The sequence below is a fragment of the Eutrigla gurnardus genome (genome assembly GCF_963514095.1).
Source record: "Eutrigla gurnardus genome assembly, chromosome: 4".
Lineage (NCBI taxonomy): Eukaryota > Metazoa > Chordata > Actinopteri > Perciformes > Triglidae > Eutrigla > Eutrigla gurnardus.
This window is the reverse complement of record NC_139918.1, coordinates 2,434,655-2,459,702: the sequence shown is the minus strand read 5'-3', so window position 1 is coordinate 2,459,702 and position 25,048 is coordinate 2,434,655. Positions and strand designations below refer to the sequence as shown.

General features: G+C 45.3%; 2 protein-coding genes across 2 annotated transcripts in view; both read right to left on the bottom strand.

Annotated features, from left to right (window-relative positions):
- Nucleotides 1-53: 53 nt before the first annotated feature.
- On the bottom strand, nt 54-12,304 carry tmem70 (transmembrane protein 70; the record flags this gene model as incomplete). The annotated part of the gene is made up of 4 exons (XM_084007940.1): nt 54-652; nt 8,097-8,196; nt 10,939-11,242; nt 12,033-12,304. The coding sequence occupies 4 exons, from the start codon at nt 12,302-12,304 to the stop codon at nt 195-197; spliced, it is 1,134 nt and encodes a 377-aa protein (XP_083864066.1). The 3' UTR covers nt 54-194.
- Nucleotides 12,305-14,260: 1,956 nt separating this feature from the next.
- Nucleotides 14,261-25,048, bottom strand: part of cntnap2b (contactin associated protein 2b) — a 72,912-nt gene continuing 62,124 nt past the window's right edge. Inside the window, exons 22-25 of the mRNA XM_084008428.1 lie at nt 19,855-19,948; nt 17,835-18,065; nt 17,664-17,738; nt 14,261-17,205 (exon numbers count right to left, since the gene is read on the bottom strand). Of these exons, the coding sequence (XP_083864554.1) occupies nt 17,006-17,205; nt 17,664-17,738; nt 17,835-18,065; nt 19,855-19,948 (600 nt within the window). The 3' untranslated portion in view covers nt 14,261-17,005. The remainder of the gene's footprint in view (nt 17,206-17,663; nt 17,739-17,834; nt 18,066-19,854; nt 19,949-25,048) is intronic.

Sequence of the window (25,048 nt, the reverse complement as noted above, 5' to 3'; positions counted from 1 at the left end):
ACAGCAGTCTAAATAAATTCATGTTTGAAAACTGATGATAAAAATGAATTGAATTTGGTTTGGTTGCAGGTCATGATAATGACATCATTTATTAACATACAGCAGCCATCAAAATATTCTCCAAAAACATCTGGAAATCTATAGATTGGATTCTAGGGAGCTCGGAGTTCTGGACATCACACATATGACCTGTTTCAGTCACTGGTTCGGCTTCGATCAGGTGGATCCATGTCGTCTGTGTTGAAGCTGAAGGGCTGGTCGTAGCCCATGAGGTGGTTGTAGTCATGTGGAACGGGGAACATGTCTGGGTTGACCAGCAGCCCCGTGTTGCCAGCGTAGAAGGTGGTGAACATCTGACTGATGGCCGGGATCCTGACCTGCCTCTGGTGGAACACAGTCTTCTTCTCAGTGAGGAGGACGCTGTAGGTGATGGCGGTGTAGGTGTCTCTGTCTGGGTGGTGGTACAGGCGGGCCACGTAGCCCTTGGTGATGAGGTGGAGCACCACAGGGGTGAGGAAGGTGAAGAATCCAACGATTCCACAGAAAGCGGCTTTCATGGCGATGCTCTGGACTACTAGCCCGGTCTTCAGAAGGATGTGGGGCATGAGGAGGAGGCTCACCCCGCTGGTGCTGTACGAGAAGAGTTTCACCCCTGACGAGAGAAAATTCATAGAACACGGGTTACAGAAGTGGAGATTACACCTACATGCACTGCTTACATCAGGCATATACATTTCAGCCCAGAACCGAGTGCTGCAAAGAAGTGAGCATTACACTGACATGAAGCCAATAGATTTTTTTTAGTGGTGGGCATAGTTTATTTTTTTAATCTATATTAATCTCACTGTAATCTTGGAATTAATATAGATTAAAATGGCTCATTTGAATTCTGATGAATGCATTCCTAATGTGTGTGTGCTACTAAATAATGACTCACTAATTCCGCATTGCACAAGGTGCAAACAACCTTAGTCTTGTCGAGGTTTCCATTGGGAAGCTTTTTAAAAATACATGTTCCCTGAAGCAAACCTTCATAGCTGCATCCATGTCAGCACGTCACGTTGGATGTGGTCATTTCACAGTAGGCTTACACAGGTTCCAAGTCTGACTCGTTCTCGCCCCCTACAGTGCAATTCGGCCAGGTATACATCCGTGCAAAAATGAAAGTGAAAGTCATCATAGCTTGCTTTAACAGGGCTATTCAACTAGTTTTGAATGAGGGCCGGTTGATGGAAATGATCCAAAATGAGGGTCCGGAAAAATATGGCTGGAAAATGATGAGCGTCACATTCATAGCTACAGATACTGTTGCGGCTTCCTTACCAAACATTGTTAGCCGCTGAGAGTAAGAGGTTGGGTCCTCAGGTTCGCAGATTTGTGACGCGCTAAGAGGCTTTGAGGACAGATACGCTGAGATCCAAAGATGCTTTTGGTGCATTTATTAGTGACAAACAGCACAGAGCTATTACAGCGCAGCTGAGACGGATGAATGGAATAATGAAAAGCAGCGGATTGAACAGATAAAAAGGTGATGAATGAATGAGTAGTGGTCAACAAAAATTACGGCTACTACCCAACCCTGCCTCTCTCATCGTCTGTGTCACAGGGGAGTGCGCACCTTTACACACACCCACTTCCGCACGTGCACACGCCCACTCCAACGTGAACCACCGCCTCTGCAACACACACACTCTCAAGCACACCGTGCTCCTCATCCTCAACCTGTACGTCTCCTACAGATACTGTAAAACACTACCACGACATATGAGTGCATATATTGCCTTATTTTATCAAGGAAAATATAAGTTATAGGTTTACTCAAAAGTTCATAGAAATTCATGTTGAAATAGGTTAACTCAGGAGCAAGTCTACACTGCTGCGCAGAGATGAGAGAGGGCATCTCATATTGGCCACTATACAGGCAGCATTTTTTAATGTTTTTTCCACTAAAAGGGCCAGTAAATATTCCTTCATGGGCTGGATCCGGCCCGGGGGCCGCCAATTTTATAGCCCTGATAGACCCAGCTCCCAACCCAACTTTGAGAATTTTGGATTATTGCAGAAAATGCTATGTGGTAAAAAGGTTATGTTTATGATACATGATTTGTTCCACAAAATAATCCTACCAAAATGACTTTTTGAAGTTGAATGCAATCGGCAGAATAAAATGTTAAAAAAACTGAATCCAAACTGTAACATGGACCATGGTGAGAGTAAACACAATGAGCTGACAGTACAAAGGTGGACAAGTTGTACAATGACATGTCATTTAGCCACTTGTTGGCAATCTCCTTCTTAAAGTGATGGTTCGGAGTAAAATGCACCCTAGGTCATTTCTACCATGACATCCAGCCAAACACCCCCTCGGAAGCATTTTTAGCGATGGTCAGCATTGGTCAAGATAGGGCTATCAGCCGAATGGCTTAGTACTAGCGCTATAGTACATAGAGTATATCTCGTAAATTACCCCACTAATAATGCATGCAATGTGTCCAAACTTCTGCAGTAGTACACATAGGGTCTGTACTCACAAAACGAGGCTTTTGAAAGTTTGTCTCCACCAGAGTTGTTCTAAGAATTTTGTATAACCTCATGTCTTAAAGTTTTCTTTGTTCAGGTTACAGCTTTATGTGTTGAACTGTTTATTACTTTAGTATCCCCATGGCTGACCTAAATGTTATCAGAGGCCTGGTAGTCATGATGTCTAGTTCTACATGAAGGTTAACTGTCAGTGACGCGTTATCTCCTGTGCCTTTAAAAGAAGTCACAACAGTGATTTGAGCACTTTCTCTGTAGCATCCTCACACGTTGTTGCATTGTAACTGTACAAGATTAAAGTCAGACGTCGACTTTACTTCTGTCTCTGATCTCCTCCTTGGGTGAATTTATTCGTTTATGGACAAATTCTTTTAACATTTTGGCGCCCAAATGGGGCCCAATATCTGTTTCTCCTCTCCAACTACCGGATCTGAACACCTTGCAAGGGGGAGTCCAGGACTCCTTCAGAAAGACCTCAGCTGTGGGCCCCTAAAGGGTCCGTTTGGCGCACAGAGGCCAGGCTCGGCTGGAGAGGAGAGCAGTGACGGGGTCTGAACGAAGGAGGACTTTGAGACATCAAAAAGAAATTAAGGTAGGAAGAGTATTTACTGAATCAGAAAAAGGTTTTACTCAAAAAAAAAAAAAAAATCCTGAGTGGGGGTTGTTTGCACCATTTGGTAAAACACCGAGATCTGGGATCTCGACGGTGTCTGGGACCAGTAGTAGAGCAGCTAAGTTTAAAGTCCGTGGGTTAAAGCTCCCGAAAAGCGCTGTGAAGCAATCCAGGATTCTCAACTTGCGAGAAAAGGGTTTTACCAAATCGGGTGGAAAGGTTTTCTACTCATTTAGCAAGACACAGAGAACTGTGTTTACGACAGTCGACCAGTTACCAAAAAAAAAAAAAAAAGAGAGGAGAGGAGGGATTCTCCTATCGGGAAGTTTTTGATTCGGAGGGAGTCTTGCTAAGTCAGTAAAAAAACCAAGGTCAAATACCTGGAAGTTACTGTGTCTGGGACCAGTAAAGGGACGTCTTTGGAACGACGAGAACTACTTTGATCCACCAGACCGCCTGAGTTAACAAAAAGAGAGAAGTGCTAACACTCAGGTAAGACAAATAAAATAAAACAGTATATAGGAAAAAGACAATAAAAAGATAAAAACATAAAAGCAACTCAAAATTTATTTTTTTTAAATATTTTTTTATATATATATACACAACCTATATAGAATAAAATAGTCCCTCTGGGTCCGACGCCTGTCCCTCCCCCCTACAGCCTCATCTGCGGCCACCTCCACTCCACCCCAGGACGGGACATGTTCCGGCCTCCTCCGAACCGCCAGAAGCCTCCGCTCCGCAAATACCAGGGCACCCATGGGACGCAGAACAAGGGGCTAAAACCCGTAGCGGTAAGACATTCAATCCTCTTATTTCATCACATACACAGAAACAAAGGAAAGGAGAAGATAAGTGACTCCTTTGTGTTAGATGATGATGATGATGATGATTGGAGGAGTGATTGCAATGTGTTTTACCGAGGGGGGGTGCACCGAGAAAGCGGGGTGGATGGCGGAGAGGAGGAGGAGGAGGAGGGAGAGGAGGGGGCGCGGAGGGGAGCAGATCGAGAGACAGGAACGATGTTTGCTAAAACTGGACATTGGATGAGAGACTGCAGGTCCGGAGGAGGACGAGGAGGAGGGGCCAGGAGCCTCCTGTTTGATTTGCTCCAAGCACAACTCGCAAGGAAGAATGAGACCTGAAAGAGGAGCGTTCCCGAAAGCTGAATATGGACTTCATCAAACTAAACAAATCAGAGGGGAAGAAATACTGTCTGGTAATAGTAGATATGTTTTCAAAATGGGTTAAAAATCACACCAACAGTAACAAACGACGTTATAGTGGTAGCAAAAATCCTTTCGGATTCCCAGAAACAATTTTGCTAAATTATCAGAAATTTTTAACATTCAACTAAAGTTTCACTGCAGTTATCATCCACAGTAGAGATGTACCGATCCGATACCCGGATCGGATATCGGCTCCGATATTGACTAATTAGCTGGATCGGATATCGGATGAATGAGGCCGATCCAGCATTCCGATCCAGTCATTTCATTTGTATTAATATCATACACAGCAATACAGTTACAGCAACCTAGTCACTTCAATTCTATGTTTGCAACGCTGGTTACGTCATCACACAGAGCACGCACAGCAGCTAGTGATGAGCAAACATAGAGCAACATGGAGCAAGCGCCGGTTAATTAAGCCATAGTTTGTTGGGTTTCAGGCAGCTGCTATATTTTATATTACATTTTAAAATATCTGTTTGCCGTGCACTTTACATGGTTACAAGTGTTATTTATTCCTTTTTGCTGCTAATGTACACTTTATTTGTTAATAAATAATATTAAGTACATTTATATCTGTGTTAATCTGTTACCTTTTTTTAACAAGGCTAAATGTTTATGTCAGGCCTGATGCCTTCACTCACATGGCAAGGTATACGGTTCATTCATTCAACAGTAGTATCGGTATCGGCCGATATGCTCAGCCCAGGTATCGGTATCAGATTGGATCGGAAAAACTGGATCGGTGCATCTCTAATCCACAGTCAGCAGGGACAGTAGAGAGAACAAACGGCACCATTAAAGCAAAGCTAAGAAGGCTATGGAAGAGACAAGTAAACCATGGACTACATGTTTACCAGCAGTAGCACTTAGCATGCACATACTATACCAAATATAACGGGACTGTCAGCGTTTGAGATCCTGTATGGCAGAGCCTATAGGGAACCTCTCATCTACACGAAGGGGGATGACACTGAAGCAACTGAAACAATTGCCGATTACACGTCTAAGATGATGAAAAACTAAGATGTTATTTCTAAAGTATCTCCTCCTACAGATCCAGTGGCGGAAGGAGAACCTCTGGTGAGGCCAGGTGACTGGGTGTTCATAAAGACCCTAAAGAGAAAGAACTGGTCATCCCCTCGCTGGGAAGGTCCATATCAGGTTCTGCTATCTACACCGACAGCAGTCCGCATCGCTGAGAGAGGAACGTGGGTTCATCTTACACACTGTAAAAGAGCATACAGCACTCCAGAGGAGACAGATCAGTAAAAGCACTACACCATGGCAGACAGACCGTGGAATCCATACAGAAGGATGGGATGTGGTATGAGAGGAACATTGTGTCTAATCAGTCTGGTAGCAGTGATAGTGGTAGTTCCGATACTCTGGGTACACGAACGTCAGTCTCAACAACCGAATGACAACAACAATCACACCGCAGCTGAGCCACTGATTTAAAATGTAACGCTAGCCAATTCAACGCTAGCCAAACTAAGAGCTAAAAGAGAGATAGGACCGCAAAACCAATGGAGACACCAGACCAGTGAAGGTCAGCATAACGTGTACTGTATAACTCTGTGTCTCTACCCGCTGACAGGAACTGCACCACTGTACACCACGTGTTTCCCCCTGTGCCAACTCACACGCGGCCACCCTGGTTTGAGCCATACGACGGCAACTACACCTGTCTGTCTAGAGAAGAAGGTACGGGACGTAGGAACTTTGGCTCCCTGTAATCTAACCCTGAAGTTATCAGCAGGAGAATGGGGTGTGCAGGATGCGTGGGTGAGAAGACAACTTGTGACCAGGGCGGACATCTGGTGGTTCTGCGGTGGTAAGACACTTAGAACAACGTTACCAACTGACTGGATGGGTGTCTTTGCAACTTGTAATGCCATTCTATGTCCTGCCTTTGAATAATACAAAATCCCTACAGCATACAGAGGCCTCAGGGACGCGGCACCTCGTTAAGAGAGACGCCCGGACGGCTCCTTTGATCCTCGGGCCCTAGTTTCGTAGACCAGACACAGTCAGCACTCAGCGCACCTGCACCACGCCGACGGGGTGTGTCCGCCTGGACTTCGCAAGTTTCGTGCACCGCGCAGGCTCACGCAGGCACACCTCCCGTCTCGCCCACCGGCGCAAGTGGGAAAGAGGGAGGAGGAGAAGGCGTGAGTGGGAGACGAGGAGGAGACGAGGCGTGGACTGGGATTAATACAGCCGATTCAGATCTTCACCAATCAAATGAGCTCCTCTCCTCACCTTTAATGCATTAGGGGAGGTTCAGGGCAAGTTCTGTCACTTGACAACCCGATGACAGAAGCAGCGCCGCCGCTCCCACCACGCGCATCACGCGCTGTGCGTGGGTATCATAATAATAACAATGCCCATATTATAAAAAACAGGAGAGAGAGAGGGAGATGTTTTGGTCCGAGAGGCTGAGTTTCCGTTACGCGTGCCATCCGCCTTTGATCTGACGTCAGATGTGACGGGACAATCTATATAGATATAAATTCACGTGTTGATTCAATTAGTTGCATTAAATAGTGTTTGTTGTGATTATGTATTGCATTTAAATGTGCCTGGAACTGTGGAAACCTGCCTGTGAGGTCTCGGTGACGTGTGCGCACTGCGTGCCGTCAGCCAAACTTCCACTCCGCCAGCTGTGATTCGCCTTGAATGAATGGACTTTACTTACGCCGTGCACCGAGAGTAGACCAGGTTGGAGCTGGCGGGCTTTCGGCGAAGTCTCGGCGAGGCTTTTTGCCACGAAACTTCCGCTACGCCAAGCTGAATCTGTGACGCCTCCCCCTGCTGCGCCGCCACACCCATCTTGGCGCTCCGCCACCTTGTGCTGCGCCACAAAACTAGGGCCCCCCATGTTTATGTGGACGCTATTGGGGTGCCTCGGGGAGTCCCTAACAGATTTATAGCTAGAGATCAGATTGCAGCAGGCTTCGAATCAATGCTCATGTGGTGGGCAACCACAAACAAAAATGTTGATTGGATTAACTATTTGTACTATTACCAACAGAGATTCAGAGACGGCATCAGGGGTTATCTATACAATTACATAAAACCAGTCTCTTGGCATGGCAGAAACGGCTGGCGCTGGACATGCTGCTGGCCGAGAAGGGAGGCGTGTGCAAGATGTTTGGGGATATGTGTTGCACTTTCATTCCCAATAACACCGCCCCTGACGGCAGTGGGACTAGGGCGCTGGCAGGTTTGACATCGCTATCCGAGGAGTTCGCGGAAAACTCAGGTATTGATGAACACCCTTACTTTTCATGGATGGAGAACATGTTTGGGAGGTGGTCAGGGCTCATACAATCAGTTTTGATAACCATAATTATAATGACCACAATTATGACTGCGTTGTGTTGTTGTTGTTGTGTTCCATTCCTGAGAGACTTAGTTCAGAGGCTGATTGACGTTGCCTTGAACAAGATGTTACTGTACACCAGAGTGCCGGATGATGAAGATAAAGGTGATTTAACAAGAGTCTCTATCAGAGTCTCCATCAGTGTCTATTGGAGTCTCCATCAGTCTCTATCAGTCTCCAACAGAATCTCCATCAGTCATCTGTTGGCCTCTCGAGGTCCCCATGAACACATGAAACCTTGTAACGTCTGTGTATCTGCTACAATGAGGGAAGACCCAGAAATCTCACTCCAATGACCACTACTGAAGACAAGATGTAGACTCACCTCGGACAGCAGTGCCCAGGCTGCCTGTGTAGACCAGGTTCCCATCGTCGGAGTGCGTCGCCGTGGAGACACAACGCGCAGACTGACAACGGGACTGCACCTGTTTAGAGAAAGGACAAACACACCAGAGGGCTGTAGTGATGTTGTGTATTCATGGTATTCATGTAGTTAACACAGCTCTCCATCGTCATGTGACTACGGCAAAAGAGAATAGTGATTGTTGTTGTTATGGTGACAACACACGTCAGTGGGGGTGAAAAGTGTTAGGCCTGTTTGATTAATCGATTTTAAATCGTAATCGCGATTATGTAGTTAGGACGATGTTAAAAACGTGAAACTCGTAAAATCAATTTTTTAGTTAAGTTAAAGTTCTGCACTTCATTCATTCATTTTTGTTTAATGGACACACCTTAAGATACATGTGAAAGTGAGGTTATTCTCTTAATCCCAAAGGGATTGGTTTTTTGTGTGTTTTTTTATACAAGAGATCTACAAGAAGATAACATGGAGCAAAGCCAGATGGCAAAAGTTAATTAATTGTTCTTTATATTAATCCCTTGAAGGATTTTTTATTTAATAAGAGCAAGGTTTGCACTCAAATCCCAATGGGGAAATTATTTGCAACATGTTCAATAAAAAACAGCATATTTGAAATAATTTCTTTGCCTTTTGTCATTTCACAAATTAATCGTAATCGAAAATCGGATTTTGAGAGAAGAAAATTTGGATTTTATTTTTGGGCAAAATCGAACAGCCCTAGTGTAGGTAGCTAGTTAGCCAGGTAGGTAGCTAGTTAGCCAGGTAGGTAGCTAGTTAGCTAGGTAGGTAGCTAGTTAGCCAGGTGGGTAGCTAGTTAGCCAGGTAGGTAGCTAGTTAGCTAGGTAGGTAGGTAGCTAGTTAGCCAGGTAGGTAGCTAGTTAGCCAGGTGGGTAGCTAGTTAGCCAGGTAGGTAGCTAGTTAGCTAGGTAGCCAGTGTAGTTAGCTAGTAGAGGTGTAGTGATACACAAAATCCACGGTTAAGTATGCACCTCTTTGGTACGTATTTGTTACAATAGGGAAAACTATGAAAATAATAATAATATTATTAATAATACACAGGTTTTATATGCCACTTTTGCAGGTACTCGAAGGCGCTTTACAACAACAAACTAAATCAAAACAAGAGTTCAACATGTTGCTCATTAGCCTTAATTCTTACTTGATCAGTGAAGGCACTCAAACACTGGCATATTATTAATAAAATAATAAATCACAGCATGTCTGTCCATCATGTGGATGATTCTTGAACTGTGCGGTACTCGTCGCCTGATCGTTGGCGTCCCGAGGCATAGGCCATATAGGCGGTCGCCTGGGGCGCCAGAGGAGCAGAGTTGCATGACTGCAGGGGGAAAGGATGGCAGGCTTGGCTGTTCCCAGTCGAGGTGTAGAGGATTCCGTGCACAGTCAGTATGGAGAATGCTTAAAGCCATTGGAATGACAGGGAAGGATATCTTTATCTATATCTTTATCTATATATATTTTCCTTTCAAATGCCTGATCACACCCCTCTTCCCATGGGACTGTAAGTTCAATGAGGATGATCTTTTTTGCGTCTTCTGACCACAGCATCACATCTGGCCTCAGGGTTGTTTGAACAATCTGGGGGAACATTCAGCCTTCCTCCAGACAGACACAGAGACAGAGACAGACACAGACACAGAGACAGACACACACCCACACAGACAGACAGACACACACACACCCACACAGACAGACAGACACACACACACCCACACAGACAGACAGACACACACACACCATCACAGACAGACAGACACACACACACCCACACAGACAGACAGACAGACACACACACACCCACACAGACAGACAGACAGACACACACACACCCACACAGACAGACAGACACACACACACCCACACAGACAGACAGACACACACAGACACACACACACACACACCCACACAGACAGACAGACACACACAGACACACACACACACCCACACAGACAGACAGACACACACCCACACAGACAGACAGACACCCCCCCCCCCCCCACACACACACCCACCCACACAGACACACAGACACACACACACACACACACAGACAGACAGACAGACAGACAGACAGACAGACAGACAGACAGACAGACAGACAGACAGACAGACAGACAGACAGACAGACAGACAGACAGACAGACAGACAGACAGACAGACAGACAGACACACACACACACACACACACACACACACACACACACACACACACACACACACACACACACACACACACACACACACACACACACACACACACACACACACACACACACACACACACACACACACACACACACACACACACACACACACACACACACACACACACACACACACACACACACACACACACACACACACACACACACACACACACACACACACACACACACACACACACACACACACACACACACACACGGAAGGGAATCCAGCAGCACGTTACCAAGGATTGGAGCATCTCTTTCAGCACCAGTGGGACCTCCACCAGCTTGGCTACATGCTTTGAAGGGCTGCTTTCAAAACGCATCACGCCTCCAGTAAACACCTTAGTGGTTCCGATTACACTAGTGTGCTTTTCTCATTTCAGGAAAGTACACTAATTCCAATTAGAAACGTCATGGCAACACGTCTAGATTCTAAATGAGTCTTCATCCCGTCATTACGTGTTCAAAAGAAAGCTGCTCCTTCCTGTCTGAGTCCATACTCACACGTCTGCTCTCTGAAGACTAGGCTTTATTGTAGGAACACGTGTGACGAGGGGAGATCAGTAGAGTACCTTGTAGTTGAGGTTGAGGAAGGACCTTTCACACAGACCCCGACTCTGCAGACCCGCACTCTGCAGACTCTGCCCCCGGAAACACGCCGCGCTGAGCGCCGCGACACGCCGAGCGGCCGTGACGTGACCGAGGGGCTGCGGAACAACACAGCGTCGGAATGTCCGCAGAACAGTGACGGTAAACATCGTGATGTTAGCTTTCCTGGCTCTGACTTCACACACGCTCAAGGACTCCCTCTCCCACTTCTTCTTCGTCGTCTTCTTCTTCTTCTTCTTCTTCTTCTTCTGCTGCTGCTGCTGCCAACTACCGTTAAAGGTGCATTACCGCCACCTACTAGGCTGGAGTGTGAACCAGAGTACTCTTCCCATTAAAGTCCCAGTGGGCAAGTCGGATCGAGGGCATGTCCCCCCCCCCCCCCCCCCCCCCCCCCATTTATTTATATTTGTTCATAAATATCTGTGGAAATCAGAATAATGTATTAATCCCTCGGGAAAATGTACAGCTGCTTTATAAGAGTCAGGAAAAAAGAGTCAAATACGTATAAAAATATAAAGTATAAAATAATGACACTAAATATTAGTAATGTATGAACATAATATATGTATATAAAAAACACGATACGGTATAGTAGTGTATCTGCTGTTGATCATAGAATCTAGTGCACATAAGTATACTGTATTAAATGTGTATCTGGGTTTTTTTGTCTGCCTCTTAAAGCACACTGTAGAGTAATTGCTCGTTTTAATAAGCTCTACGTAAATAACCTCTTTTGTTGTCGTTAATATGATTATTATTAATATCATCAACCACATGAGATATGTTTGTTAACAGATTTAACTTTTATTGCACAATATGAGACTAACAGCCCACGATCCAGCGTTAAAAATGTGCATTTTCTACTGGGTTCGACAGGAAAACAAAAATCTAAATTCTAATACTAAACAACAAAAATACTCCATGATCCCAGTTGCTCTAAAGAAGTGAGATAACGTTTTTTCGGAGATTGTGTCTCATTTTGTTATGTGAGCTACTTGGTATTTGCACAAATGAACAGTTGTCCTCTTTGTACAAGCAGTGGAGGTTAATACCTTACCCATGAAGATTAATTACAACCACTAATTCACAAAACTTGAGTTTTATTCTTTTTTCTTTCAGCCTCTTCCTCTGCACATAAGAACGTGCCACTCGTAGCCCAACACAGACCGTCTGTGGGCCGGTTAGGGCTCCGTGTGGGGCGGTGCTGGATCTTGGGACCAGCTGTCTGCTCAGGTATCCTATCCCCAGAAACCTGGATCTCTCAGGCAGGTAGTCGTTGGGGGAAGCCAACAGGTCCGACGTGTCCCTTCTCAGTATGAGCTGCATCATCGACGTTGTGTAAAGGAAGCAACACATGTAGAAGACTTTATATGTTGCCTTATGACCGACTTCATTGGAAACACCTTTGAAAAGAAAAAAGGTCACACTTTTCAAATAACAGTAGGCATACTTAACTGAATGGTAATATAGCCTTCCTGTGGCATTTTAATGCAATTTCATACAAATAAGGCAAAACACATTGGTTTCCAATTGGAGTGACTGCAGACTGGACGGACTAGGCACCAGGATTAATGAAGCCTGGCTGTTACCTGGTCTGGATGTACAGAATCCATCTCCTCATGAAACCGAGTCAGAGCTAAATTTAGCCAGGATTACTGGAAAATCCCAGCTTAATCCTCGATCCAGGTTTTGTGAAATATCCCCCTGTGCGTTTACAATGTTTGTTTGTTCACGTGGGGGAGAATGTTTACGTGGATGTATCGCTATGACTCGCCTATGTGGCTCAGGTGAAGTTCCTGGGTCCCGTATGGTTGGGACAGATCCTTTTACAAGGGTCAGTGTCGAGGCAAAGCCAGCTTTGTACTGACCCTCGTTACTGAAGCAGTCCGATGTGAAGGTTAGCACACACATAGAAGCTAACACGGACTGTAGCCGGAACATTGTCATTAAAAATGAAACGCATCCAACATCTCTTCTGTTCTTCTGTAGCTGGGACAGACTATAAGCACTTATGTTGATTTGTACAACCAACAGCAGAGCAATCTGTGTGTCTAGCTGTGAGTGACGACATGGTGAAACACTGCTGTCTCACTGCTGTCTCACCGCAGGACACACCGAACTTCACCTCTGTGATGAACGCCCCCTCTTGGATGTCTCCTATCATCAGAGGAGTTCGGCCGATGCAAATGACTCCCTTCGTTACGTAACGACGGGAGCTGAATCTGAACAGCCTGTAGGAGCGCCGTTGTACCAGTGGGGGCAGGAGGCGCTTGTTTTCCTCTTCCTGGGAGTTGACAGGCTCAGGGAGGAACAGTTTATAGGTGTAGAGACCAGAGAAAACCTGTTTTTCATAATATGGGACCTTTAAAACAATGGTGGTTGATCATGTGACCACTAATGAAAGTGCTTGTACTCTGGGCTGCTTTGTCCAGAAATAGGATCTCCGTGTCTGTGGCCACATTCAAACTTCTAAATGAGTTTTATCTTTTTCCGTCGGTCAGCAGCGGTTGGTCTGCCAGGTGGAGCTACTCATGGAAGTATGCTGTGTTTACTTGTAATGGGAAATCGGTAACTTCCAACTGCTGAGTCAGGCTCCCTCTAGTCTAAAGTGTTTGACCAGGTACATTTCATTACTGCTGACTCATAATGGAAGATCAACAGGCAGAGAAAGAAGACCATTCAACTTCCAGTCCCAAGAAAAAGAAACAACAATCTAATGGAAGTGAAGAAGGAACGTCATCAAGAAGCAAAGTGACGCCAACGAGGGAAAACCACGGACCTCCTTTCAGTGTGGAGCATTTGAAGGCATCACGCAGATGAGAGACAGTCCACATTGTTGGTGAGGGAGATGAGTCTCAGAGGCTCGCCTGCAGTTCCATCTACCGCCACAGAGGCCGCTAGAAGCAACGCAACTTTAAGTACAACTTTAAAACCAAAACCCCCATGGAATCGTAACCCTCGTTATGTGTCGCCAACATCTGTAGTTTCTGTCTACAAGCTGGGTGCAGTCATCAAGCAAGCTTCCAGAATTCAAGCACATGGATCCAATCGCATTCAGTCAGAAAACTAACGCTAGTCAGCGTAGGGTTTGATCTCATATTTTACTGGTTTTCTCAATAGGAAGTGGCGTGGCAACTAAAGATCACCCTAGGGTGATGAGACCGAGGGAACAAAATGCACAAACACAACATTTGTTGTATCAGTTGTCTTACAGCTCTTTACAGAAGCATCAACTTTTTTCTACAACAATAAGAAAAGCACAAAGAATGAGAAATCAGCTATAAAAGGAACAGTTAAGCAAAGTTTTATAACATGAAGAACAACCATGATGCTACAGTGGCCTATCAAACCCAATATGTGTCATTCAGTGTCAAACAGCATGCCATTACACTGCAGTGCAGTCAAAGGAATATGCAATACAATCAACTGTCAGGATGTATGTCAGTTTGGTATGTGGACAAACATTATTTCCCAGAAACATCACTTCATAAAAAAAGGAAATCAAAGACAAAGGTCAGGTTTTTAAAGGACAGGTTTGAGAAGAACCCTGAAGAGGTGTTCGTGTAGCTCTCTACTTCAAGAAGAGGCTGGCTCATATTGGTATCATTAACACTGCTCAGTCATTCCAAAAGAATATGTTCAATGGAAACTAGCTGCTTGGTGTGCATTCCTCATCCTAACTTCCATTCAGATACTTACTCCATGGGGCTTTTACTTTGAAGGGGTTAAGAGAGTGAGACACAATCACTGATGTCTGATGTCCATTGGGGGAAAATCAGTAGAACGGGGTATCATAGGAAAAAAGTAATGAATACTGTGTATGAAATGTATGCGTGTTGTGTCTAAAGTGTGAGTGTGGGAGCGAGTTGGAAACTGCTACTGTTTGCTCGTTGAGCCAACTCTGGAAGTCTGACTCCATCGTAACATAACAAACCTGTCTATGACGAGTCAAATCCAGCCTCTTCAATCCATATGATTAATATTAATTTCATACATTAATGGGAAACAAGCCAGATATTGTCTTGATGTTGGCAAAAATGATCCGCTATCAGGGATCTCACCGACTACTGTCGAGCCGTGAGACGGTGTGTTGGTACAACCCTACATGCTACATGCTACATACGGGTGACGCGTGCCAAGCATTAGCATAAGCTGTTTTTTTCTGGTTGCCGAGAGTTGAGAATGTTCAACTTTGTGTAAAACGTTGAGCTCGTCACTGTTTACCCAGCCGCCCAATCACAGCGAAGGAGGGCAAGCCACACAGCCTGCCACAACCAGCCCCTCCATGTATTGATGCTTTTGTTGATGGTTTGTACTGTTGAGTGTACTTTATGGTGTCCTCCTGTCTGGAGCCCGTTTGGGAAAATAAAGATGAATGGCTCTACAGAAAACTAGGGTCCTCACTGAGCTGTTGTCCAGCGTTGCCAAGGTGATCTTGGTCCAGCACAAATACAAGACTAACAAAATGTTCCTAAAACACAGTTATTTTCTGATTGCTAAACGACAGCAGACACAACTGAAGTCACGTGTGTAAAACTAACAGTCTGTAACAGCAGTTGTATCTGTAATGTGAATTTTCCACCGAACCGAGAGTTGCATCCTTACAGTAAATGAAAATATTACAGGAATGTATTTCTGTATTGTAATCATAGTAATATATTTACACAGCTAAATAGTAACATATTTACTGTAACATATATGTTTACATTCGGACCCAAAAACACAGCATTAGTACTTTAAATTACTACAGCCAAAAAATACATAAATCACGACGATGGTTGACAGTGTTTGCTGCACTGAGTGTGTTTAGCAGCTGATGTGAGTGTTTGGTGATGCAGACCGTTAGTTTTACACATGTAGCTGCAGTTGTGACCGCTGTCGTCGAGCAATCCCAAAAAACTGGAACAACCTTACGTCTGTTTTCTTTTTTTATGAACTGGCATTGAAAACAAAAGACCAGAAATCTGAAGTGTGACGTTTGCTTTCAAGCCAAGTGATGCGGACAAAGTCATGGCTACATCTCCTTCTCTCACACACACACACACACACACACACACACACACACACACACACACACACACACACACACACACACACACACACACACACACACACACACACACACACACACACACACACACACACACACACACACACACACACACACAAACACACACACACACACAAACACACACACACACACACACACAAACACACACACACACACACAAACACACACACACACACACACACACACACAAACAAACACACACAAACACACAAACACACACACACACACACACACACAAACACACACACACACACACACAAACAAACACACACACACACACACACACACACACACAAACAAACACACACAAACACACACGCACACACACACAAACACACACAAACACACACACACAAACACACACACACACACAAACACACACACACACACACACACGTGCCAAAAACCTATAATAAATAAGGCAAATGATTAAACATGAGATTTAATATAAAACCCTGGAATGAATGAGCATTGCTACAGACGTGGAGGATTATTGGGATGAATGATCAATAACCATCACCACAGGTTTCTGAAATACCAGCACATTGCAAGGCATTAAGATATGAATCTATAAAAAATAAATAAATAACTTTTATGAAAAAATAGATGACTTAAATATAAATAAATACATTCAACTGAAATCAAATAAAAAATGATTCAAATAAAAACGTAAAAAAGCACATGAACACACTCACTCGTCCGAGGCCTGTACCTTCACGGTGCCGTCCTCGACACAGCCACCATCTCCTCACACTGTTTGTTGGAAACCACATGAAAATAACCCGCTCCACATCTCACACAGCAGCATGTGCTTCTCTACACACGCTGGAATGCCATGGTTATCTGTTGTCCATAAAGTTTTGAATGAAACCACTTGGCACATCCTCCTCACTACTACTCCCTACGCTTAGAAAAACTACATACATCCTAACGTCATGTGTCCATGTTGGCAGAGCGCTTCAGATGAACCACTCCTTCTTGCTCTCGTCGATGGTTTCGGTGAAGGCGGGGTCATTGACGATGATGGCTGCGTCCGCACAGTCCGCCGACTCCGCCCCCTTGGCCTCGTTGGTGTGGTAGGAGCCTTTGTGACGGAACATATGACGGATCGCAAACACCATGATGCAGAGCACGGTGAAAACCCCCATGAAGATGATGCCTGGAAACCAAACAAGTCAGCATTTGAGCAACAGCAACCAGCAACTTTCATTCAACGGCATGCTGGACCGATGAGAGACGGCAGGCTGATTCCTGCACTGGCTATGTCATGGCACATCACTGGACTGCCACTTTCACAATCAGAGTACAACTACATCAGCAACGTTCTCGAGTATAGTACAGGATACATGGGTCTGTGAATAATGTTGAATGCAGGAGAAGTTGTTCAGCTGTGAGGACGCTCTGATGGACGTCTCTGTCCTCTAGCTGAAGACCAAACCAGGACTCTGATGGGAGTCCATTTCTGTCTGGAGACAGCTACTGTATGTGTATGTAACATTCACGTGGGAATTTAGATGATGACTGGATTTCTGTTCAGTATATTGTCCTCTATATCTACTCTATGTTTCCTGTCCTCAGCTGCAGCTTTACAGTAGTGGAAACTTGAATGAGATTTACCTCCAATGACGGCAGAGTTGCGATCCACTCCATCACCACTGGCCTTGTCCTCATTAAAGGGGAAAACCGCTCCGGCTGTGGACAAACATTTGTTAACTCTTTGAATTCTGACATCCTCCAAAGTCTTTGGGACTTAGTGTTCATGAAACTGTTGTCTGTGAGTGTCTCTACCTGCTTCTATGTACCAGGGGTCACTCGCCGAGGCCATCGGGGAGATGGTCAGGGGAGAGGCTCCACAGTTGGATGGGACCAGAATCCCCAGGGTGCTGACGGGTGCTGCCAGGCCGGAGCGCAGTGCAGCTTTCAGCGGTGCCACGCTGTTCAACTGAACTCGTGACAGACAACCCACAAAGCCCGGCGTGTTGTAGCGCTCGATGAGGATGGGGTCGATCCGTCCCGTTTCTACAATGAAAGACACGACAGCACTTTAGCCATGAACGCATCTCCATTCCACTGTCCAGGAGGCAGAGCATTACTAGTGAGGAGGGGGAAGGCAGGCCGACCGTAGTGGCCCACAAACTGACAGGAAGCGATCCACAAATGTGCAAAAGTGTTTGACACACAGTGCAGATCATTTACAAGTAAACCTATGTGTATATCTATATGTGTAACATTCTTATGTGTTTACAGAGTAAACTTTGCACGTTTGCAAATCACTCTGGATTTTTGTAGCTATGACTTTTAATGTGTTGTTAATATAGTCCAATAAAAAGGTCCATAGCCGAGAGGTTTAAGACACTGACCATGACCTGGATGTGGACTCAGCTCATTTCTTCAAGAAATGCTTCTTTATTTTTGTTTTTGGAAATCAGATCATGTTGATGCTGTCGCCATCTTGTGGCCACAAGGAGGTGGATAATTAAGTATTTGCCAGTCTATCTGGAACTTGATGTCCTAAATGCCGATTTCTAATCCAATCCACTTTATTTATATAGCACAATTCAAACAAACACAACGGTTTCCAAAGCGCTTCACAGTAAATAAATACATTTCAACACAACAGAAGCGCAATAACAATGATGGACATTATAGGATAGAATCAATATAAAATAAAATAAAATAAGATAAAATGCAAATAAAACCAGATAAAATCAGATAAAACTCAAATAAAATAATTAAAATAATAAGAAAATAAAAGGGTGCGCTGCCCGCACAAGATAAAAATAAAATAAGATAAAATTTAAAAATAAAAAGGTAAAAAGTATGCACATATACACATAATATCAACACTCTACATGGTGTCAAACGCCAAAGAGAAGAGGTGGGTTTCAAGAAGAGATTTAAAATGAGACAGTCTGTCTCATGTGCAGCGGCAATCCCTTCCAAAGTCTTGGAGCTGCGACCGCAAATGCTCGCTCCCCTCTGAGCTTCAGCCTGGCTTTAGGCACCGTCAGGAGCAGCTGGTCAGCTGACCTGAGAGAGCGGCTGGGAGTGTAGGGGTGTAGCAGCTCAGAGAGGTAGGGTGGAGCAAGGCCTTTTAAGGCTTTAAAAGCAAATTAAAGGATTTTAAAATGAATCCTAAAATGAACGGGCAGCCAGTGGAGGGAAGCTAAAATAGGTGAAATGTGCTCAAACTTTCTTGTGCCAGTTAAAAGACGTGCAGCAGCATTTTGAACCAGTTGAAGACGGGCAATGGAGGACCCACTAACCCCCATATAAAGTCCATTGCAGTAATCCAGCCGAGTGGTCACAAAGGCGTGGATCACTGTCTCTCTAAGACACATTACAGTAAGAAGTTATGTAATAGATGATACAATTCTGTTTCTGTAGATCATATTCATGTTCACCAGCAGGCGACTTGGGCATGTCGGCTACTTAGGGTACAGTTCAGTGAAATATGCATAATTACCGCTATTACGGTGCATGAAAAAGGAAGGAATAGCTGGGAAACAATAAACCTGAACTCTTTATATGCATATTTGGTCTTGAGGTAATTCAAAAGTAGTGGAAAGTAATCTAGTTACATTACTTTAACAATAAGATACTTGGATTAGGTTCCTGAATACATTTTTAAAGTTTCTCACTAATCGAGGGGCAAAGTGGAAATCCCTTTCTTACTTGTGTAAGTAATAGTGATGTCTGTAATATTGGAATAGGAGGAGACACACACACACACACACACACACACACACACACGACAGGACAGGACAGGACATAAACTCATAGAACATCACCCAATCTGCTCACTCACCAAACACCTTCCCCAGGAAGATACTTTTCACCAGGTTGAACTGGGTGTCAGAGGCCTCAGGTAAGCTGTAGGTGGATGCTGGGTAATGGTCCAGCTGGAGGATGGAGGACAGGGATCAGAGAAGAACCTGTCTGTCTCTACATGTCTCCCTGTGATAGACTGGTTACCTGTCTGTCTCTACATGTCTCCCTGTGATAGACTGGTTACCTGTCTGTCTCTACATGTCTCCCTGTGATAGACTGGTTACCTGTCTGTCTCTACATGTCTCCCTGTGATAGACTGGTTACCTGTCTGTCTCTACATGTCTCCCTGTGATAGACTGGTTACCTGTCTGTCTCTACATGTCTCCCTGTGATAGACTGGTTACCTTTCTGTCTCTACATGTCTCCCTGTGATAGACTGGTTACCTGTCTGTCTCTACATGTCTCCCTGTGATAGACTGGTTACCTGTCTGTCTCTACATGTCTCCCTGTGATAGACTGGTTACCTGTCTGTCTCTACATGTCTCCCTGTGATAGACTGGTTACCTGTCTGTCTCTACATGTCTCCCTGTGATAGACTGGTTACCTGTCTGTCTCTACATGTCTCCCTGTGATAGACTGGTTACCTGTCTGTCTCTACATGTTTCCCTGTGATAGACTGGTTACCTGTCTGTCTCTACATGTCTCCCTGTGATAGACTGGTTACCTGTCTGTCTCTACATGTCAGCCCTGTGCTAGACTGGTTACCTGTCTGTCTCTACATGTTTCCCTGTGATAGACTGGTTACCTGTCTGTCTCTACATGTCAGCCCTGTGATAGACTGGTTACCTGTCTGTCTCTACATGTCAGCCCTGTGATAGACTGGTTACCTGTCTGTCTCTACATGTCTCCCTGTGATAGACTGGTTACCTGTCTGTCTCTACATGTCTCCCTGTGATAGACTGGTTACCTGTCTGTCTCTACATGTCAGCCCTGTGATAGACTGGTTACCTGTCTGTCTCTACATGTCAGCCCTGTGATAGACTGGTTACCTGTCTGTCTCTACATGTCGGCCCTGTGATAGACTGGTTACCTGTCTGTCTCTACATGTCAGCCCTGTGATAGACTGGTTACCTGTCTGTCTCTACATGTCAGCCCTGTGATAGACTGGTTACCTGTCTGTCTCTACATGTCAGCCCTGTGATAGACTGGTTACCTGTCTGTCTCTACATGTCAGCCCTGTGATAGACTGGTTACCTGTCTTTCTCTACATGTCTCCCTGTGATAGACTGGTTACCTGTCTGTCTCTACATGTCAGCCCTGTGATAGACTGGTTACCTGTCTGTCTCTACATGTCAGCCCTGTGATAGACTGGTTACCTGTCTGTCTCTACATGTCAGCCCTGTGATAGACTGGTTACCTGTCTTTCTCTACATGTCTCCCTGTGATAGACTGGTTACCTGTCTTTCTCTACATGTCAGCCCTGTGATAGACTGGTTACCTGTCTGTCTCTACATGTCGGCCCTGTGATAGACTGGTTACCTGTCTGTCTCTACATGTCAGCCCTGTGATAGACTGGTTACCTGTCTGTCTCTACATGTCAGCCCTGTGATAGACTGGTTACCTGTCTGTCTCTACATGTCAGCCCTGTGATAGACTGGTTACCTGTCTGTCTCTACATGTCAGCCCTGTGATAGACTGGTTACCTGTCTGTCTCTACATGTCTCCCTGTGATAGACTGGTTACCTGTCTGTCTCTACATGTCAGCCCTGTGATAGACTGGTTACCTGTCTGTCTCTACATGTCAGCCCTGTGATAGACTGGTTACCTGTCTTTCTCTACATGTCTCCCTGTGATAGACTGGTTACCTGTCTGTCTCTACATGTCTCTCTGTGATAGACTGGTTACCTGTCTGTCTCTACATGTCTCCCTGTGATAGACTGGTTACCTGTCTGTCTCTACATGTCTCCCTGTGATAGACTGGTTACCTGTCTGTCTCTACATGTCTCCCTGTGAAAGACTGGTTACCTGTCTGTCTCTACATGTCTCCCTGTGATAGACTGGTTACCTGTCTGTCTCTACATGTCTCCCTGTGATAGACTGGTTACCTGTCTGTCTCTACATGTCAGCCCTGTGATAGACTGGTTACCTGTCTTTCTCTACATGTCTCCCTGTGATAGACTGGTTACCTGTCTGTCTCTACATGTCAGCCCTGTGATAGACTGGTTACCTGTCTGTCTCTACATGTCAGCCCTGTGATAGACTGGTTACCTGTCTTTCTCTACATGTCTCCCTGTGATAGACGGGTTACCTGTCTGTCTCTACATGTCTCTCTGTGATAGACTGGTTACCTGTCTGTCTCTACATGTCTCCCTGTGATAGACTGGTTACCTGTCTGTCTCTACATGTCTCCCTGTGATAGACTGGTTACCTGTCTGTCCCTACATGTCTCCCTGTGATAGACTGGTTACCTGTCTGTCTCTACATGTCTCCCTGTGATAGACTGGTTACCTGTCTGTCTCTACATGTCTCCCTGTGATAGACTGGTTGCCTGTCTGTCTCTACATGTCTCCCTGTGATAGACTGGTTACCTGTCTGTCTCTACATGTCTCCCTGTGATAGACTGGTTACCTGTCTGTCTCTACATGTCTCCCTGTGATAGACTGGTTACCTTTCTGTCTCTACATGTCTCCCTGTGATAGACTGGTTACCTGTCTGTCTCTACATGTCTCCCTGTGATAGACTGGTTACCTGTCTGTCTCTACATGTCTCCCTGTGATAGACTGGTTACCTGTCTGTCTCTACATGTCTCCCTGTGATAGACTGGTTACCTGTCTGTCTCTACATGTCTCCCTGTGATAGACTGGTTACCTGTCTGTTTCTACATGTCAGCCCTGTGATAGACTGGTTACCTGTCTGTCTCTACATGTCAGCCCTGTGATAGACTGGTTACCTGTCTGTCTCTACATGTCTCCCTGTGATAGACTGGTTACCTGTCTGTCTCTACATGTCAGCCCTGTGATAGACTGGTTACCTGTCTGTCTCTACATGTCTCCCTGTGATAGACTGGTTACCTGTCTGTCTCTACATGTCAGCCCTGTGATAGACTGGTTGCCTGTCTGTCTCTACATGTCAGCCCTGTGATAGACTGGTTACCTGTCTGTCTCTACATGTCAGCCCTGTGATAGGGTGGTTACCTGTCTGTCTCTACATGTCTCCCTGTGATAGACTGGTTACCTGTCTGTCTCTACATGTCTCCCTGTGATAGGGTGGTTACCTGTCTGTCTCTACATGTCTCCCTGTGATAGACTGGTTACCTGTCTGTCTCTACATGTCAGCCCTGTGATAGACTGGTTACCTGTCTTTCTCTACATGTCTCCCTGTGATAGACTGGTTACCTGTCTGTCTCTACATGTCAGCCCTGTGATAGACTGGTTACCTGTCTGTCTCTACATGTCAGCCCTGTGATAGACTGGTTACCTGTCTGTCTCTACATGTCTCCCTGTGATAGACTGGTTACCTGTCTGTCTCTACATGTCAGCCCTGTGATAGACTGGTTGCATGTCTTTCTCTACATGTCAGCCCTGTGATAGACTGGTTACCTGTCTGTCTCTACATGTCAGCCCTGTGATAGGGTGGTTACCTGTCTGTCTCTACATGTCTCCCTGTGATAGACTGGTTACCTGTCTGTCTCTACATGTCTCCCTGTGATAGGGTGGTTACCTGTCTGTCTCTACATGTCTCCCTGTGATAGACTGGTTACCTGTCTGTCTCTACATGTCAGCCCTGTGATAGACTGGTTACCTGTCTTTCTCTACATGTCTCCCTGTGATAGACTGGTTACCTGTCTGTCTCTACATGTCAGCCCTGTGATAGACTGGTTACCTGTCTGTCTCTACATGTCAGCCCTGTGATAGACTGGTTACCTGTCTTTCTCTACATGTCTCCCTGTGATAGACTGGTTACCTGTCTGTCTCTACATGTCTCTCTGTGATAGACTGGTTACCTGTCTGTCTCTACATGTCTCCCTGTGATAGACTGGTTACCTGTCTGTCTCTACATGTCTCCCTGTGATAGACTGGTTACCTGTCTGTCTCTACATGTCTCCCTGTGATAGACTGGTTACCTGTCTGTCTCTACATGTCTCCCTGTGATAGACTGGTTACCTGTCTGTCTCTACATGTCTCCCTGTGATAGACTGGTTGCCTGTCTGTCTCTACATGTCTCCCTGTGATAGACTGGTTACCTGTCTGTCTCTACATGTCTCCCTGTGATAGACTGGTTACCTGTCTGTCTCTACATGTCTCCCTGTGATAGACTGGTTACCTTTCTGTCTCTACATGTCTCCCTGTGATAGACTGGTTACCTGTCTGTCTCTACATGTCTCCCTGTGATAGACTGGTTACCTGTCTGTCTCTACATGTCTCCCTGTGATAGACTGGTTACCTGTCTGTCTCTACATGTCTCCCTGTGATAGACTGGTTACCTGTCTGTCTCTACATGTCAGCCCTGTGATAGACTGGTTACCTGTCTGTCTCTACATGTCAGCCCTGTGATAGACTGGTTACCTGTCTGTCTCTACATGTCGGCCCTGTGATAGACTGGTTACCTGTCTGTCTCTACATGTCAGCCCTGTGATAGACTGGTTACCTGTCTGTCTCTACATGTCAGCCCTGTGATAGACTGGTTACCTGTCTTTCTCTACATGTCTCCCTGTGATAGACTGGTTACCTGTCTGTCTCTACATGTCTCCCTGTGATAGACTGGTTACCTTTCTGTCTCTACATGTCTCCCTGTGATAGACTGGTTACCTGTCTGTCTCTACATGTCTCCCTGTGATAGACTGGTTACCTGTCTGTCTCTACATGTCTCCCTGTGATAGACTGGTTACCTGTCTGTCTCTACATGTCTCCCTGTGATAGACTGGTTACCTGTCTGTCTCTACATGTCTCCCTGTGATAGACTGGTTACCTGTCTGTTTCTACATGTCAGCCCTGTGATAGACTGGTTACCTGTCTGTCTCTACATGTCAGCCCTGTGATAGACTGGTTACCTGTCTGTCTCTACATGTCTCCCTGTGATAGACTGGACATGTCTGTCTCTACATGTCAGCCCTGTGATAGACTGGTTACCTGTCTGTCTCTACATGTCTCCCTGTGATAGACTGGTTACCTGTCTGTCTCTACATGTCAGCCCTGTGATAGACTGGTTGCCTGTCTGTCTCTACATGTCAG